The following is a 15,690-nucleotide window of genomic DNA, read 5'->3' on the forward strand; positions in this document are numbered from 1 at the left end:
TATATATATATATATATATATAGAACGAGCAACGCAAATACTTGAGCTCCATCCATGTAAATAAAGAGACATGTAAATTAATTTTGAAATGTTAGTGGCCATGACGTTGACTTATTTATTTATGAATTTGGAAATGTTTGACAAGACGCAAAACCTTTTTGAAGTTTGAATCAAGATCCAATATCTAATGGCCGGCCATCGGTAAGACAAAACACACAAGTAAAAACAATTCTACGTATAAAAAAACTGAAATCAAATTAAAAAAATCCATAAAAGTACTATCACAAACCAGCATGTATTTGATATATCAATTGCCGGAAAAAAAGGAGGCAATTAATATTAAATACTAGAGAGTCAAAGGAACTACAGTCCCCAAATGAAGGAAAAAAAAAAAAAAAAAGAAATATGAACTTAAACAACTCGATCGTCAGAAATACCAGAAGTAAAAGAGAAGACTCCTAGCCATGGAAGTTAAATAGTACTAATTACTTTCACACAACATAGAATTTCAAAATTTGTCCAAAGAAAATATATACGAGTATAGAGCATATATCTAAATGGCAAAGTAACGAATCCATTGTTTTGAAATATTAGATTTATAAGAACTATGATTTTCAGAGAAAAAAACTATATGATGAATATACGTTCTAAATACCAGTAAATGTCACTACTATTTAATCAATTAATTAAAACACGATTTTAAGCTATAGAAAAAAAGAAGTGGAAATTGAGGGGGGAAGAAAGAGAAAAGAAAAAGGACATAAGACGGAGATGGAGTAGTAGTACATAAACGAATTTGAAGTTATCTTACCTTCCAGAGGCCGTAGTTGAATGAAGTCTTGTGCCCTTACAAAACAAACCATTGGCGACCAACTTAAATTCTCTGAAAGATTTATTATTAACGGAATAAATTAATTAAAAACATCCTCGTTAATTAATTAATCGCATATATATACACACACACCAACATGTTTATCCATGAAAATGCCCCTTTTCATATTTTACACTTCCCAACTTTCAGACCTCAAGTTTTGCAAGAAAACACACACACAGACTCACACATATGTATGTATTTATGTATGTGTGTGTATTGGCGTAAATTATGAGCAGAGAAGGGAAATTAATTAAGATCAAAATATACGTATTGAAAAGTAGAAATCATGAACCTGGCAAATGATCTGAGCATGTCTTTGGCGGTACTACTGGAGAAGAAGATGAAAGGTCCGATTTGAAAATTTGAATGGCGGATCTCAGACACTAGTGTTTGAAGTGGAAGGCTGAAGGTAGACAAACTATATTTATTTGGAGAACAGATCGCAGCAACAAACCCTTTTATGATATATATATATATATATATATATTGTTTTAAATAAGGAAAACCACTGGCTAGCTACCTAGTCCCACAATAAATAGACAAGAATTTGCTTAATATACATATAAATATATGAATATATGTATGTATAACGTTCGCAAGGAATGTGTAGGAGTACTGTGTGCATCAAACAAGGCTTGTATTAAAACACTCTTAAAAATCTATACGGGACAAAACACTCACACTAGAAGATAATTGAACGAAATTAAGATATTATGGTCTGCTCTATTAGTTTCATTTATAATAAGTACTATACATTGAATATCTCAAGCTCACATTTTTCCCTAAGTGAAAAGTAGGTAAGAAAATAATTTACAGTTTCAATTTAAACTATAAAATTCATACCTTCAAAAGAAAAAAGCGAAAAAAACCCGTAAAATCCTCTTAAAAATTATAATGATGAGAGGGGCCCCAGCATATTTATTACTTGCGTCAAATATTTGAACTGGAGAGTAAACAAGACAATGAAATTATGGAATTTGAAACCATTATTTTAAAAGCAATTATGGAAGTTGTTGAAAACATTATTTTTTTTTTGTAATAATTACTAGATATCCATAGTCAAATGTATCTCTTAGCTTTGGGATTGTTTCATTCAATTTTTAATTATTTTGTTTCAAGAAGAATTAAAATCTGCTGTTTATAGTCTAGACTAGATAAAAAGTACAAAAACAAACACAATAAATTTTGGTTTTTATGAGAAATTAGACGGCAAGTCGCCACTTCATATGATCATTATCAATTAAGCTGAATCAAAAGCCAGCTGTAGAACAGTTAGCTAGAAAACGGAACTTTCTCTTGAATTATAATTTATAAAAGATGCTGGTCCGTTAACTTCGCTAATTCGAGTTTATAATTTAAGTTCAGATGTGATTTTATGTGAGAATTTTTTACTGTAATAAAAAAATTAAATGTGATTATTTTTTAGAACTTAACTCGAATCGGTGAAGTGAACGGAGCCGCAATTCCATATTATCACAAACAAAATCATCCATCAAGATCATATCGCAGATTCTCACGCAAGTTATAGTTTGCTAGCTTGCTGGACCGGCCTTTTTTTTTTCTTTTTTTTCCCCAATGCAATAAAAGATTTACTTTTTGGAAAGACTACCCTATAAGGGGCTACATACTATATATACCACGCTTTATTTTATTTTATTTTTCATTGTTAGTGGTCCCATATACCACACCATCTTTTAAAGCTCTTTTTAGGGGTATGTTTATTAAGAGAGATAGAAAAAAAGGAAGAATAGGATGAAGGGAGATTAGTGTGAAAGAAAATACTGCGAGCTTAGAATGATTAATTTTAGCCATAAAATTACTATATAATCTATGTATGTCAAATAAATGAAAAAAAAAAATCAAAAAGATGAAATTAGAAAGGCTGGATCCCATATTGGATTTCTGTTTCCCAAGCTCTCTTTTTCCTCCCTATATATAATTGGCGCTTTTCATACTTACTAATCTTTCCTTCTAACAAAACACACTCTTAATATATAACGTGTAATAAGTATTATCTCTTCTTCCTTTTTTCTCTTAGCTTTTTTCTTCTAGAGAAAAAACTTTTAACTAGGCTACTAATTGTGTTTGCCATTTAAGATAATTAACTAATTAGTTTTCATCTTTATTAAATTATCTTTACTTACAGTTTTTGAGTATTAAATTTTTAATGGAGTCGATCCCTCATTGGCTCACTCAATAAAAGAAAAAAAAATCCCAAAAAAAGAAAAAAAATAGGTAAGAGAATTTGAGTGTGTTGGACGATGGAAAAGAGGCCGGCCATATACGGGACCATTAATAATCATGACCATTTTCAATATAGTACTGAGAAGAAGTATTTGATCACAACGAGTCACATGAATGCAAACATCATTTCTTAGTAACAGACAGTAGTAGGTATAAGGCAATTCAATGCCAAGAGAAAATAAACCAAAAAAATATATATATATTACAGTTTGGTGTGCCATAATTATCTATTGCTACTCATCAAACAACAACAATAACTAATTATAATGCTAATGAATAATATATATATATATATATATTTGCAGAGATCAAGTTCAACTCTTGTTGGTGCCTCACTACATGTGGAAGATCTAGTAAGAGTGAAGACTTTAAGAAATTAAGAATAGAAGATAAGTCAGAGGATTGAAAAAATAGAAATAAAGGGAACATAATCTAAGGCAACGTACTACTCCAGCAGATAATTAAGTGATTTGAAGTTATAATTGGTTTTTATTTAAAAAAATATATTTAACTATATAGGTCCAAAGTCCATATAATTGTACTCAAAAACAAAAATACAGCTTCTTATTCACCGCGAGACTAGTTGTTAATGCTCTTTGAGTACACAAATCTCAATTTCACTAGCTAGCTAGGAGCCAAAACAAAATAGATCTAAATAGGTGTGAGCATCCGAATTTGCTACCACCTTTACGAAATTAACACAATACAAATTTTAATAAATATCTTCTGCAGTATATAGGAAGATAACTAGGAAAAAAATGGTTAAAATAAAATGCAAATATACATGGCGATGGACAAGCAGTGCTCATTTTAATATACTGCCATGAAGTCTAAGGCACCTATAATTAATGGCTAATCTATATGGGAAAAAAAAGAAGATGCCATGACAATAATAATAATTAAAAAAAAAAGAGTAAAGAGATTCGTAACCAGAAAAAAAAAAAAAAAGACTAAAGAGATATACTACTACAAACTAAGCAAATTAAAACTGCATTATTGGGTACAAAGATCTCTACACACCTAATTATCCTGGCAAGTAAAGCAACGGGAGAAGAGAAGTATAATCTCGTGGAGACAAGGATCAGACAGCAAACCCACAATATTGTGGAAAGCTAGATTGTTGTCTCTTAATCACAACTATTTATTTAAGCAATGAGACGACAGGATATTTATCTATATATTATATATAATTGCTAGTATTATATTCAACTGTTTCTATCGTATAAAGCTTTATACTTTAACGTTTGAACTAGAGAGTAGTATAAATAACATATAACAGTGTGTATGGAGATTATATTAGAATATTATGCAGTTGGGCTTGCATGTTATGATGATGGTGTTAAAAAGTAAAATATCAATCCAGCCGTCCTGTAATGATGTTGTTGTGTGTGTGTGTTTTTTTTTTCCCTCCAAATAGGTGGGGTTGTTTATCGTTATTTCTGTTCTCGTTATTGTAGGTTTTATTGGTGGCAGTTTCTTTAAATTTATGTTTTATTTTATCCTTTTTGATTTATTTTCTCTGGTTGTTGTTTCTTTCGCATATATGATATGATATATCTGTAAATTTGTGTCGTTTTATCGTTGCTGTCGTTTTCTAGGTTTATATTTTTGTTTTTGCATGTTTATGTCGTTGGCCTTTGCTGTCGACCTGTCGTCCTGCTTTGTTGTCTTAGTGTCGTCAATCGTTCCTCCTTCCTGTCGTTTATACGTTATGGCGTCGTTAATTTTTTTTTCTTGTTTATTGTCGGTTATGGAATCTTTTCGTCAGTCGTTTTCAATATTTGATGTCGTCTTGGATGTTGGTGTTTCGAGTTAATGTTGTATCATATCTCATTCTTTCTAGTTTTTGTTCTTATTTTCTTGATCATGTGATTTAACGCTTTATGGTTATTTTATTCTCCGATCCTTTTACTCTTGTAGTTTTTCTAGTGTCCCATTGGCTCCAACACTTATATGTAGTTTTTACTCATTTCGTCGTCGTGCGCGTTGTTGTCTTAATGCTTTCTGTCGTTCCTTCTGGTTTTCTGTAGCTTTTACATTTGGCTCGTAGATTTTCCTGTATTTTTTCTACTCTCATGTCGTTTTCCATGTTGTCGTTCATGTTGTTCTCTGCCGTTTATCCTTTCACCTCCGGTACTATCTCGTCTCCAAATGGTGGTCTACTTTTAAAGGGAAAAAGAAAAAAAAAATGATAAGTGTGTGTGCATGTAAATATAGGCTTGGTAGCTGTTGAGCTTCTTTTTCTAATTTTTTCTTTTCCTTTCCATCTTTGTAACATACGTGTTTGCTTTTTTTTTTTTTTTTTTTTGAAATTACGAGTTTGCCATTTATGCTGCTCAGTGTAAATCAATCATTTTAGAAGTTTAGCAGAAAAAGAAAAGAAAGAAAAAAAAAAGAGGAGACAAATACAGATCTTAAATTTTTACTTCTTCATCTTCTTTTAATCAAAAAATTATATTATTCAAAAAGTATTAATCAAAAGAAAATGGTTAAAGATATCATGCATTTAGAAAGTGAGTTCTCAAAAATAAAAAAAGGAAAGAATCGTTTTAGAGAAGATTGGGCTGATCTGATTCGGCTGTTTGGTCAAGGAGTGGGCCGGTTGTCTCGGCGATCCATTCCCTTGCACATCACATCCAAACTCACATCACAGTGTCATTTTTATTAGAAGGAAAAAAACAAACAAACCCATTTATTCGTAGTTGCAAACAAAAATAAAAAGGAAAAAAGAGAAATAGGCTAAATTAAAAGAGGAATAAAAATTATTAGGCCAAGTTTATTAAAAGTTAATAAATAGGCCAACTAAGCGTAAATTTAGATTGCCAACAAAGTAAATTACAAAATTATCCTCAATTTATAAATCCAAACAATCTCTTGTCTCTCAGCCCTTTCTCCTCGTCTTCTTCTTCTTCTACTCTCCTCCGTTAATTTTACTCTCTCTCCTCCTATCTCTTTCCTCAACGTAACTACCCTCCTCCTTTAGCTCTCTCTCTCTCTCCTCTCTCTCAAAACGTTTTCTCTCTTATGGATCTCACTCTCTCTCTCTCTCTCCCCTCCAATTTATACTTATTGTGCAGAATTCATGCCAAATTCAAGATCCCGTCACCTGCACTGATGATGACGATCTGCGAAGTAAACCGTAAAAAAGAAGAGTAAAAATGAAAAAAAACAGTTAAAAGGTAAAGATGGCCTATTATTTTCCAATCTTTAGTAAATAGGTTATTTACTTTTAGAAGTTTAAAAAGTAAAAAAACTTTTGATAAAGGTCATTAACTTTTGATTAAGTAAAAAATTTATGGTTAGAATGTAAAATAAAACCGGATGTACCGTTTTGAACCCAATTATATATTAGAATAAAACATAAAAAAAATCAACGAAATTTGATAAAGGTCATTAACATTACTATTCCCCTTACAAAATACTATTTCAGAAAAACCTAAAATTGTATAATACAAGTCGCAATTGATTTTAACAATTTCCTAAAAAGAAAAAGTAAAATGTAATTTTCTACAGCATTGGAAACAGACAGAAGTCAGTCATCGAACACAAATGAGATCCAATTCTCTTCAGAGCAATAAATAAAATAATAAAATAATAATAATGATAATCCATCATTCCATATTTTATTGCTTAAAATGTATATTTCTTTTCATTTTCTCCACAAATAAACAAATAAATCCATCATTCCTTTTATTTCATTGCTTAAAATTTATAATTCGTGGATTTTTTTTCTTTTCATTTTCTCCACAAATAAATAAATAAATAAAGCCCGTCATTATAACATTACAGATTACAGATCACTAATGTATCATAACTAATATGTTGTTTCCCCCCCTTCTGGAAGTGAAAAACCGGAAAAAGAAAAAGAAAGAAAAGAAATAAAAGTTAATAAACATATCGTATGCATCTTCTTCACTCTCCTACAATACATGAACATACAAATAAACATAAACATAATAATAACCCTAACCATTAGGATTTCCTGCTTCTTCTCATTCACACACAACCTCCATTTTTTTTATTTTAATTGAATACCTAAAATTTCCATAGATCTCACAATTTCCACGAGCCCTAGATTTCTCACTTTTGAATCCCTGATTTTTTTTTCCTTTGATGTTTCCGATTGCTCTACAATGCACGATCACAATCGACCTCTGAAGAAGAAGGTTTGTGATTCGACGGCATTGAATTAGGGTTTAGCCCCTTCCTAATGGGTTCGTCTCAGTCCGTACAAGTTCCAGAAGACAGCGATGAGGAAGAAGACGACGAGGAAGAGGAGCCAGAGGAGGATCATAACAATGGCGACCTCAACAGGAGGAGGAGGGAAGTGGACGGCAATCATTTGGTGAAGAAAGTCCTCCAACAGGAGCCTGAGATGCTTCCCTGCCACGCCTCCGCGTCGCCGCTCTCTCCGCAGCTTTCCTCGCTCGGAACGCCGCGCCTGGGGCCCTCGATCAAGGTGTGGGACCCTTACAACGTCCTGGCTCCGCCTCCTCCTCCTCCTCCTCCGCCTCCACCGCCGTCGGTGTTCTCGCGGAGCTTCTCCATGGTGGAGGAGGATCGGATGGTGGCGGCGATGGTTGTGACGACGGAGGTCTTTCTGATTAGCCACGGAGAGTGTCAGCTGAGTCTGAGGCCGGATTTGGTCGCTGGACGGTGCCCCAATGCGGCGCTCACGGCCAATGGGAAGCGCCAAGCTAGGGCCTTGGCGGTGTTCTTGAATTCCCAGGGTGTCCGATTCAATGCCGTGTATTCTTCGCCGTTGGATCGGGCGCGAGCCATGGCGATCTCGGTTTGTCAGGTATCTGTTTCTGGATTTGTGTTTGCAAAATCGAATTGAATGCAATTGCTTAGAAGGAGAAACCTATTGTGTTGAAAGTTTCCATTTTTGGTGACTAGTATTGATGTTCAAGAGCATATATGGGAATGTAGGAAGTGCATCATACTAGAATTTAGTTTTCGAGAACTAAAATTAATTTGGTATGATCAAAGTTGTTTAATCTGTTAGTTTGAGGAACTCTTGCTATTCGAAAGGTTGCTACAAGAAGGGGTTTTCTTGTGAACTGATTTACTCAATTGAATAGAATTGCTTAGTAGGAGAAACCTATCTGCTGAAAGTTATGTGCAGTGTTGATCTATTTTTCTTCTTTGTTGACTTAAATTGCATGTGTAAAAAGCATATATAAGAATGTTGGAAGTAATTTATCCCATTAATGGCGGCCCATGGGAACTAAGGCCATGTTTATCAATTCGTAATGGATTAAACGGAAAGGAAAAGAACTCCTTTCAAAGAGAAAAGAGCAGATTTGCGTTGGATTACATCCATCCTGGGGCGGAAGTTTATGTTTCTCAATCGGACTTTCTTTAAGCTTTACGAATATATCCATCGAAAGATTCTCTAGATTCTTACATCAATTCTTCTATCATAGAGTAGTCTGATTCTTACGCGTGAAACCTCGGGTTTGAAAAAGGAAAGAAGAGGAGTGTGGAAAGAAATCAAACATATGATTGAAATATAATGTGTATACTTGTCCATTAGGGATTATTTTAGAACAAGATTTAAAGTATGCAGTGCCAGCATGATGTTTGCTTTTATTGATTCTAATTACGTGCTTTTAGTTTTCTTCATTACGATTTCTTAAGACAAGCTTATGATGATTCAAGCTATCTATTATGTGTCTAGCCGCCCACAAGAATTATAGACTTTTGATATTTTTTTTGGCTATATGTTAAAATGAAAGAATTTGTCTCTATGGCTATAACATTGTGCAGGAAATGAACTTCGCAGAGGAACGGATACAAACCTCAGATGCACTTGTGGAGATGAGTCAGGGGCACTGGGAGGGCTGCCTCCGCTCAGAAATATACTCAGCTGAAATTTCGAGCTTCATTGACAGTATTCAGCCTGATTTTTCTGCCCCATCTGGGGAGTCACTTAGGCAAGTGGAATTCCGAATGGTTAATTTCCTGAACGGGACAGTCTTAGGACTGCCTGAAAAGTTGAGGTCTGATTTCTCATCACTCCATCAGATGGAGAACCAAGGGTTTGCTCTCCACAATCCCCATGCTTTAACCAACTCGATTCATGACCGAGAAGGGCCGTCTCTGGCTGCACCTCACTGGGATATGCTTCAGAGGCCACGACAGGGGTTTCTTCTGAGAAAAAAATCAGGGAAGAGCAGACTGCAATTTATGACTTCTACTGGAGAGCATGAGGCTGAAGACGAAATCTCCCCTCAAGAACCCAACCACCAAAACTCCTTACACGATTTAAGTGGCAGGAGCTCTGCATATGCTTCATCTTGTATTGGTATTTTCAGCCACGCAGTGCCAATTAAGTGTCTCCTCACAGGAATCCTTGGTTGCAGCCCGCTGATGTCGCATAAGATCTGCATAGAAGATTCTTCGGTGACGGTGTTACAGCATTCGTGGAAAACTGGTTGGCAGATAAAAAAGTTGAACGATACTGCACACCTTAGGCTTCTCTAGTTGGAGTGTTTAACCCGAGATTCACCAATGGACAGTGAGGTCTCAATTATTGGGCAAGCCCTCGCACGATTTCTAAAATGAACATTATGTTGCGATACATGGTACTGAACGAAGCTGCAGCACCTTCTTTTTTGCTCCTTGTTGTAATCTTTGCCATATTTATTTTTATTTCAGGATTTACCAACTCAAAAGAAAACTTATTGCCGCAGGAGTTGGATCTTTGTATTGGGTGATTCTTTTGATTTGTAGCATTTACAGGAGTTACAGTTAGTGAAAAGTATGAATTTCCTGTAATGTAAGGAAAAAATAAGTCTTATTTTCTTTTCAAAATTGGAAAACTTTTTCTGTTCTGCAGCCCTGTTGGCATGCTTCGTGTTACATCCATTTCCTCAAAACACGTTCGTATGTGACGAGCTCACAATATGTGAGTCTTTTATTTCTTAACTTCACGGCTTTTATGGCTTGGACTCTAGTTTAAAGGTTCATTAGATTAGAATACTCTAATCTGAATCTTCAAGACATTTTTTTTTCTTATTTTTTTAATAGTCTACTGTAATTTTCTTTTGGGAATATTCTTCCTATTTTCTTAAAAAGCGGCGGGGTTTGAGGATGATAGCTTTTTCTTGATATAGGCAATTCTAAAAGGGACAAGACAAGTAGGGAAAAGAAAAAGAAGGAAGTCACGTTAGTTGCTTGCAAAAAAGAATCAAGGTGAAACACCTAATGCCACAAATTAAGGTGACCGGCAATTATTAGAAGAAACTGTTTTACTGTAATTTTTTTTTCTTTAATATTCTGATATGATTTGCCTTATATGTATATATAATTTTGATTAATCTGAAGTTCAAGAATCGGACTATCGGTAACAATCCAACAACAGGATCAACTCCTTAATATGTGTCCAACAATAGTAGGAGTTTTTGCGTTGAGGAAAAAGAAAAAAAAAAGGAGCGAAGAGATCCATGCTAGATTTTGAGGTAAGAGAAGATCTTTCACATGTGGGATCATGTGCAGGTGGCGATGGGATGCATCAATAGGGGCCTCAACGGGTCCTAAAATCTAAGCCTTATTCATTTCACTTTTTAATTTCAATTTTATTATAGTTAAAAATTCTTATAAAAAATCATATATAATTTTTTTGATACAATTAAAAACTCACATAAAGTTATATTTCAGTTTGGATTGAAAATTCGAATCGGCGAACTGAATGATGCCCTAGACTTTTTATATCATACATATCCAAGTTCTTTTTTTTTTTTTTTTTTTATACCACACTTTTTCCATGAAAATGTCAATAAAGCCATGGTAAGCTTCATAGCCGTTGCTGTATGCCTATGCCACGTTATGGAGAGGAATCTGTCCTTACTTGCTACAACACCAAGACAAATGCAATAGCAACAAAATGGTTTGAATTAAAAATGGCATAAAAAGACACTAACAATTAAAAACTGTCACTGCTACCCCGTGAAGCCCACCAAACTTCCAAAGTAAGTGTCACAATAATAGCACCACATTGAATCAAAATACCTATTTGATATTCCTTTATCTTTTCACCCTCTCAAGTCTCACCCTCACTCCACTACATTTGTCATTTGAATTTGGCTGATATTCTCAAGTATCCATGGCCATTTTCTCCAACTTCTATACTCTTTTATTCATAATTACTATTTTGTTTCTTAATTTTCATGCCATGCCTTCAACAAGTGTGCCCACAATATCGGCTTCTCCAGCTGTTTTACCGTATGTTACCACGCCAAACATGTCGTCGTTCTTCCCTTCTCCGGGGGCACAGCAGCCAGTGAGCTCTGCGGGGCCGCCTAATTCGGAGGCCTCTGCACCTGTGCCAAGCTCAGGTGAGTTTGTGGGAAGGGTTTCATCAGCTGGTTGCAATAGAAGAGGGGTGCAAGTGTATTTTGCTGGACTTTGTGGCTTGTTTGCATTGAAGCTTGTGTATTATGCTATTTAAGCACATCATTTGTAAGATTAGAAGCTTTTGCTTGTTTGTTTGTTTTTTTGTTTTTTGGATAGGGATTTGTAATAAATATGATGAATTGCATGGTTTTCAGTTTCAGAGGGATTTTGTATTAATTTCTTCGTGCCTTTTGATGAGCAAAGCAGAACTAATCTTTTATTAAAAAACTATGATATGTTGTGTAAGGAGAGGTGACGCAATCAAAAGTCCAAGGAGAAAAAAATGATTATGACATTTTTTTAACATGAAATACCAATGAATAAGTAAATAAACAAATTAATCTGATTTTCTCCCTTTCTTAATTTTTTTTTCTTTACAAAGGAATGCTTTTGTATAGGTTCCATATTAATTGGTTAGCATGATGTTTTTTTGTTTTGTTTTTTTTTTTTTTTTTTTTTTTTTCCCTCTCTTCTAATACTACTCCTAGACCATTAATAATAATTAAAAAAAGAGAAAATAAGTAAATAAATTGACCTTTTTGAAAAATAAATAAATCGACCTTTTTTTTCTGGGTGGGCGTAAAAAAGCAGACACGAATACAAGTTCATAGATTGCACGCTAAGTAACAAACTTGGCTCCAAAACTGGTTTCAAAACTCCAACTTCTTAACTTACACAAGAACGAAGCACTTTCTTAGACATATAAAGGAGCAAAAAGAAGATGGCCAAACTCTATACTTAACGAATGAAGTTCTCAAATACCAGTTCCTTCTTCACCACAAAACCCGTAAAGAAACTCTTCAGAAACCACCAATATTCTTCTACTTCTTCTTCAGTTTCAGCCAACAATAATAACAACAATCCAAACAATCTCAGAGCTTGGTTCAACAAGTACGTAGACAGTACAAATGTTTCCAACTGGAACTCCGTCATCGCCGACTTGGCTCGCAGCGGCTTCTCCGTCGAGGCTCTCCTCGCATTCTCCTCCATGCGAAAGCTCTCTCTCCGCCCCACCAGGTCCACTTTCCCCTGCGTCATCAAATCCTGCTCGGCTCTCTCCGATCTCCGCTCCGGCAAGCAAACCCACCAGCAGGCCTTGCTCTTCGCTCTAGAATCCGACATTTTCGTGTCCTCTGCTCTCATTGACATGTACTGTAAATGTGATGATTTGCGGGACGCACGCCAGCTGTTTGATTTTATGCCTCAAAGAAATGTTGTCTCCTGGACAGCCATGATCGTTGGTTACGTCCAGAGCGGGAGTGCGAACGTGGCGTTGTCACTTTTTAAGGAGTTTTTGAGTGATGAGAGTGGTGATGGGGGGTGTTCTGTGGACCCAGTGGTCATGGTGTCAGTTCTTTCGGCTTGTTCTCGCGTGTCAGACATGGGAGTGACAGATTCTGTTCATGGGGTTGTGGTGAAGAGCGGGTTTGGTGGGGATTTGGGCGTTGCAAACACTTTGATGGATGCTTATGCAAAGTGCGGTGAGACAGCTCTGTGTAGGAAGGTGTTTGACGAAATGGTTGAGAAGGATGTAGTTTCTTGGAACTCAATGATTGCGGTGTATGCGCAGAGTGGATTGTCCACAAAGGCTTTGGAAGTTTTCTATGGGATGGTGAAGGTTGGAGGTGTCAGCTACAATGCTGTGACCTTGTCTGCTTTGCTATTAGCCTGTGCACATTCAGGGACTTTGCGCATAGGAAAATGTATACACAATCAGGTAACCCAATTTTCCTTGCCGTGGGAGTAAGTTTACTTTCCATTCAGCAGATTTGTGTATGAAAGCCCGCAATGGGTTGCGTTGGTCCATAATGACATTCACTATCGGAGACAAAAAAATTTCTTCAAGAGGCATGAAATAAAATGAAATTTGAACTAAAATAACAATGCAATAATTTTTTATTATTTTTTTAAACTTTCCGTCTTTCTTTTACCTCTTTATTTATTTTTTTCCTTTTGTGTATTTGTATCTGTCTTTTTCTCTTTCAAATGAACCAAACTTGTAATCGTGTGTAATTTACATTTAGTATTGTAGTTGACTTGTGGCTTATTTGGGGTTTAAAGTTTAAAATATTGAGTATACATAAAAGTCAACACTTGAGATAGATAATGAAAAAATTTTAAAATATAACAAAATATATTTTGACTGGGGCAAAAGTTTAATGGAGCCCATTGGGATGCTGACGTGCTTATTCTGCTTTGTTCTTTCTGAATTTCCAATTTTCACACACTCCACATGTTTATTCCATGTGCAGGTTCTAAGAATGGGATTGGAAGAAAATGTGGTGGTTAATACGGCTATGATTGACATGTATAGCAAATGTGGGAGAGTGGACATAGCAAGGAAGGCATTTGATTGCATGAAGGAGAAGAATGTTAAATCATGGACTGCCATGGTTGCTGGTTATGGAATGCACGGCCGCGCAAGAGAAGCTTTAGAAGTCTTCCACAAGATGGTTAGAGTTGGGGCAAAACCAAACTACATAACCTTCGTGTCAGTTCTTTCGGCTTGCAGCCACGCTGGTCTACTAAAAGAAGGCTGGCATTGGTTTAATTCCATGAGGCACAAATTCGGCATAGAGCCTGGGGTCGAGCACTATGGCTGCATGGTTGATCTTCTTGCCCGTGCTGGGTATCTCAACAAGGCTTACAATTTGATAAAGGAAATGAAAATAAGCCCTGATTTCATAGTGTGGGGTTCGCTTCTTGGAGCTTGTAGGATACACAAGAATGTGGAGCTTGCTGAGATTTCTGCTAGAAAATTGTTTGAGCTAGATCCAAGTAATTGCGGGTACTACGTCTTGCTCTCCCATATATATGCCGATGCTGGTAGGTGGGAAGATGTTGAGAGGATGAGAGGACTAATGAAAAATCACGGGATCGTTAAACCGCCGGGTTTCAGTCTGGTTGAACTGAAGGGTAGGGTTCATGTATTTATGGTTGGAGATAGAGAGCATCCTCAACATGAGAGAATCTATTCGTATTTGGAAGAAATAACTGTGAAGTTGCAAGAAGTTGGCTACTCACCAAATATTACATCCGTTATTCATGATGTAGATGAGGAAGAGAAGGAGATGACGCTGCGGATTCATAGTGAGAAGCTGGCTGTTGCGTTTGGAATCATAAATTCTGTTCCCGGCTCAACAATACAGATCATCAAGAATCTGAGGGTTTGTGGTGACTGTCACACCGTACTTAAGTTGATATCGAAAGTTGATAATCGAGAAATTGTGGTAAGAGATTTGAAGAGATTCCACCATTTTAAGGGTGGTCTCTGTTCTTGTGGAGATTATTGGTGATCTCTTTGTGGAAAAGAGAAAGTTAAACACCAAGAATCAGCAATTTTGAATTGATTGACATGGTTAGTAATAAGAGGTCTACGGCAAATGATGGTGTCTGTATAGATTTGTTGAACAATAACCTCTTTACTTACATCGAACTACAACAACTTTCATATCTTGAAGTTTCAAAAACAAGAAGCAGTAAAATTCTTGTTCGAGTATACCTCATTTTGTTTTGATATATAGACATGTTGGAATTGGGGAACCAACAAGAGAAATCATCTGCTAACAGCACACTGATTGCCTGCAAAGTTGAAGAAATGCTTCTGAAGACAACAAGGACTGCTTAAAAAAAAAAAAAAAAAACCCTCCTGATGGGATCTTTAGTTTCATAATCTGGAAATAAGCGTCTTCTGCTGAAGGGTCACCATGGTCTTCATTTCCATGTCCGATACTGCATCTAGATTACAATCAGGGGAGTTCATTGACAGTAACCTATAAGATATTTAAGCTTCATAAGCGAAAATGCAGGGAGGTTGCTAGTAAGATACTCTAGCTCTCTATTTATTGGATTTGTTATCAGCAGATGTAGCTTTTATGAAAGAAACATGATGTTGTCTTCTGTTTGTTTTCTTTGAGATGCTCCAATATTTCATGGTTAACCTGTTGAAGCTACACACATAATAAAAAACAATGGAGGCCGAAGTGGAGGCGGTCGGTGTCAAATGAATCCCTGTGGACTAGAAGGTTTCATTTTCATATTAAACGACTCATCCTATGGAGAGCATATCATTCAGATGTTTTTTCCCACATGAAATTACGCCCCCTAAGTATTTTGGAAACTCTAAAATAGGGAGGAATATTGCTTTCAGAAAATAACTGGAATTCAAGTGC

General features: G+C 35.7%; 3 protein-coding genes across 3 annotated transcripts in view; 2 read left to right on the forward strand and 1 right to left on the reverse strand.

Moving 5' to 3' along the window:
- LOC21392053 (short-chain dehydrogenase reductase 5) overlaps positions 1-1,316 on the reverse strand; it is a 4,035-nt gene extending 2,719 nt beyond the window's left edge. The window contains exons 1-2 of the mRNA XM_010097737.2: positions 1,167-1,316; positions 812-883 (exon numbers count right to left, since the gene is read on the reverse strand). Of these exons, the coding sequence (XP_010096039.2) occupies positions 812-883; positions 1,167-1,186 (92 nt within the window). The 5' untranslated portion in view covers positions 1,187-1,316. The remainder of the gene's footprint in view (positions 1-811; positions 884-1,166) is intronic.
- A 5,618-nt stretch (positions 1,317-6,934) lies between these two features.
- LOC21392054 lies at positions 6,935-9,849 on the forward strand. The gene is made up of 2 exons (XM_010097738.2): positions 6,935-7,919; positions 8,891-9,849. The coding sequence occupies exons 1-2, from the start codon at positions 7,329-7,331 to the stop codon at positions 9,605-9,607; spliced, it is 1,308 nt and encodes a 435-aa protein (XP_010096040.1). The 5' UTR covers positions 6,935-7,328; the 3' UTR covers positions 9,608-9,849.
- A 2,252-nt stretch (positions 9,850-12,101) lies between these two features.
- LOC21392056 (pentatricopeptide repeat-containing protein At3g26782, mitochondrial) lies at positions 12,102-15,398 on the forward strand. The gene is made up of 2 exons (XM_010097740.2): positions 12,102-13,235; positions 13,771-15,398. Exons 1-2 carry the CDS (start codon positions 12,264-12,266, stop codon positions 14,812-14,814), a joined length of 2,016 nt encoding a protein of 671 aa, XP_010096042.1. The 5' UTR covers positions 12,102-12,263; the 3' UTR covers positions 14,815-15,398.
- Positions 15,399-15,690: the final 292 nt, after the last annotated feature.

This window comes from Morus notabilis, unplaced genomic scaffold, assembly GCF_000414095.1.
Source record: "Morus notabilis unplaced genomic scaffold, ASM41409v2 Scaffold1580, whole genome shotgun sequence".
NCBI lineage: Eukaryota > Viridiplantae > Streptophyta > Magnoliopsida > Rosales > Moraceae > Morus > Morus notabilis.

What these genes read in the sequence shown, in the direction of transcription:
- LOC21392054 (XM_010097738.2), top strand. Translation starts at nt 7,329, where the DNA reads ATGGGTTCGTCTCAGTCCGTACAAGTTCCAGAAGACAGCGATGAGGAA. An exon ending in TGGCGATCTCGGTTTGTCAG is followed by an intron (nt 7,920 to 8,890) that starts GTATCTGTTTCT and finishes AACATTGTGCAG; the next exon opens with GAAATGAACTTCGCAGAGGA.
- LOC21392056 (XM_010097740.2), top strand. Translation starts at nt 12,264, where the DNA reads ATGAAGTTCTCAAATACCAGTTCCTTCTTCACCACAAAACCCGTAAAG. An exon ending in GAAAATGTATACACAATCAG is followed by an intron (nt 13,236 to 13,770) that starts GTAACCCAATTT and finishes TTCCATGTGCAG; the next exon opens with GTTCTAAGAATGGGATTGGA.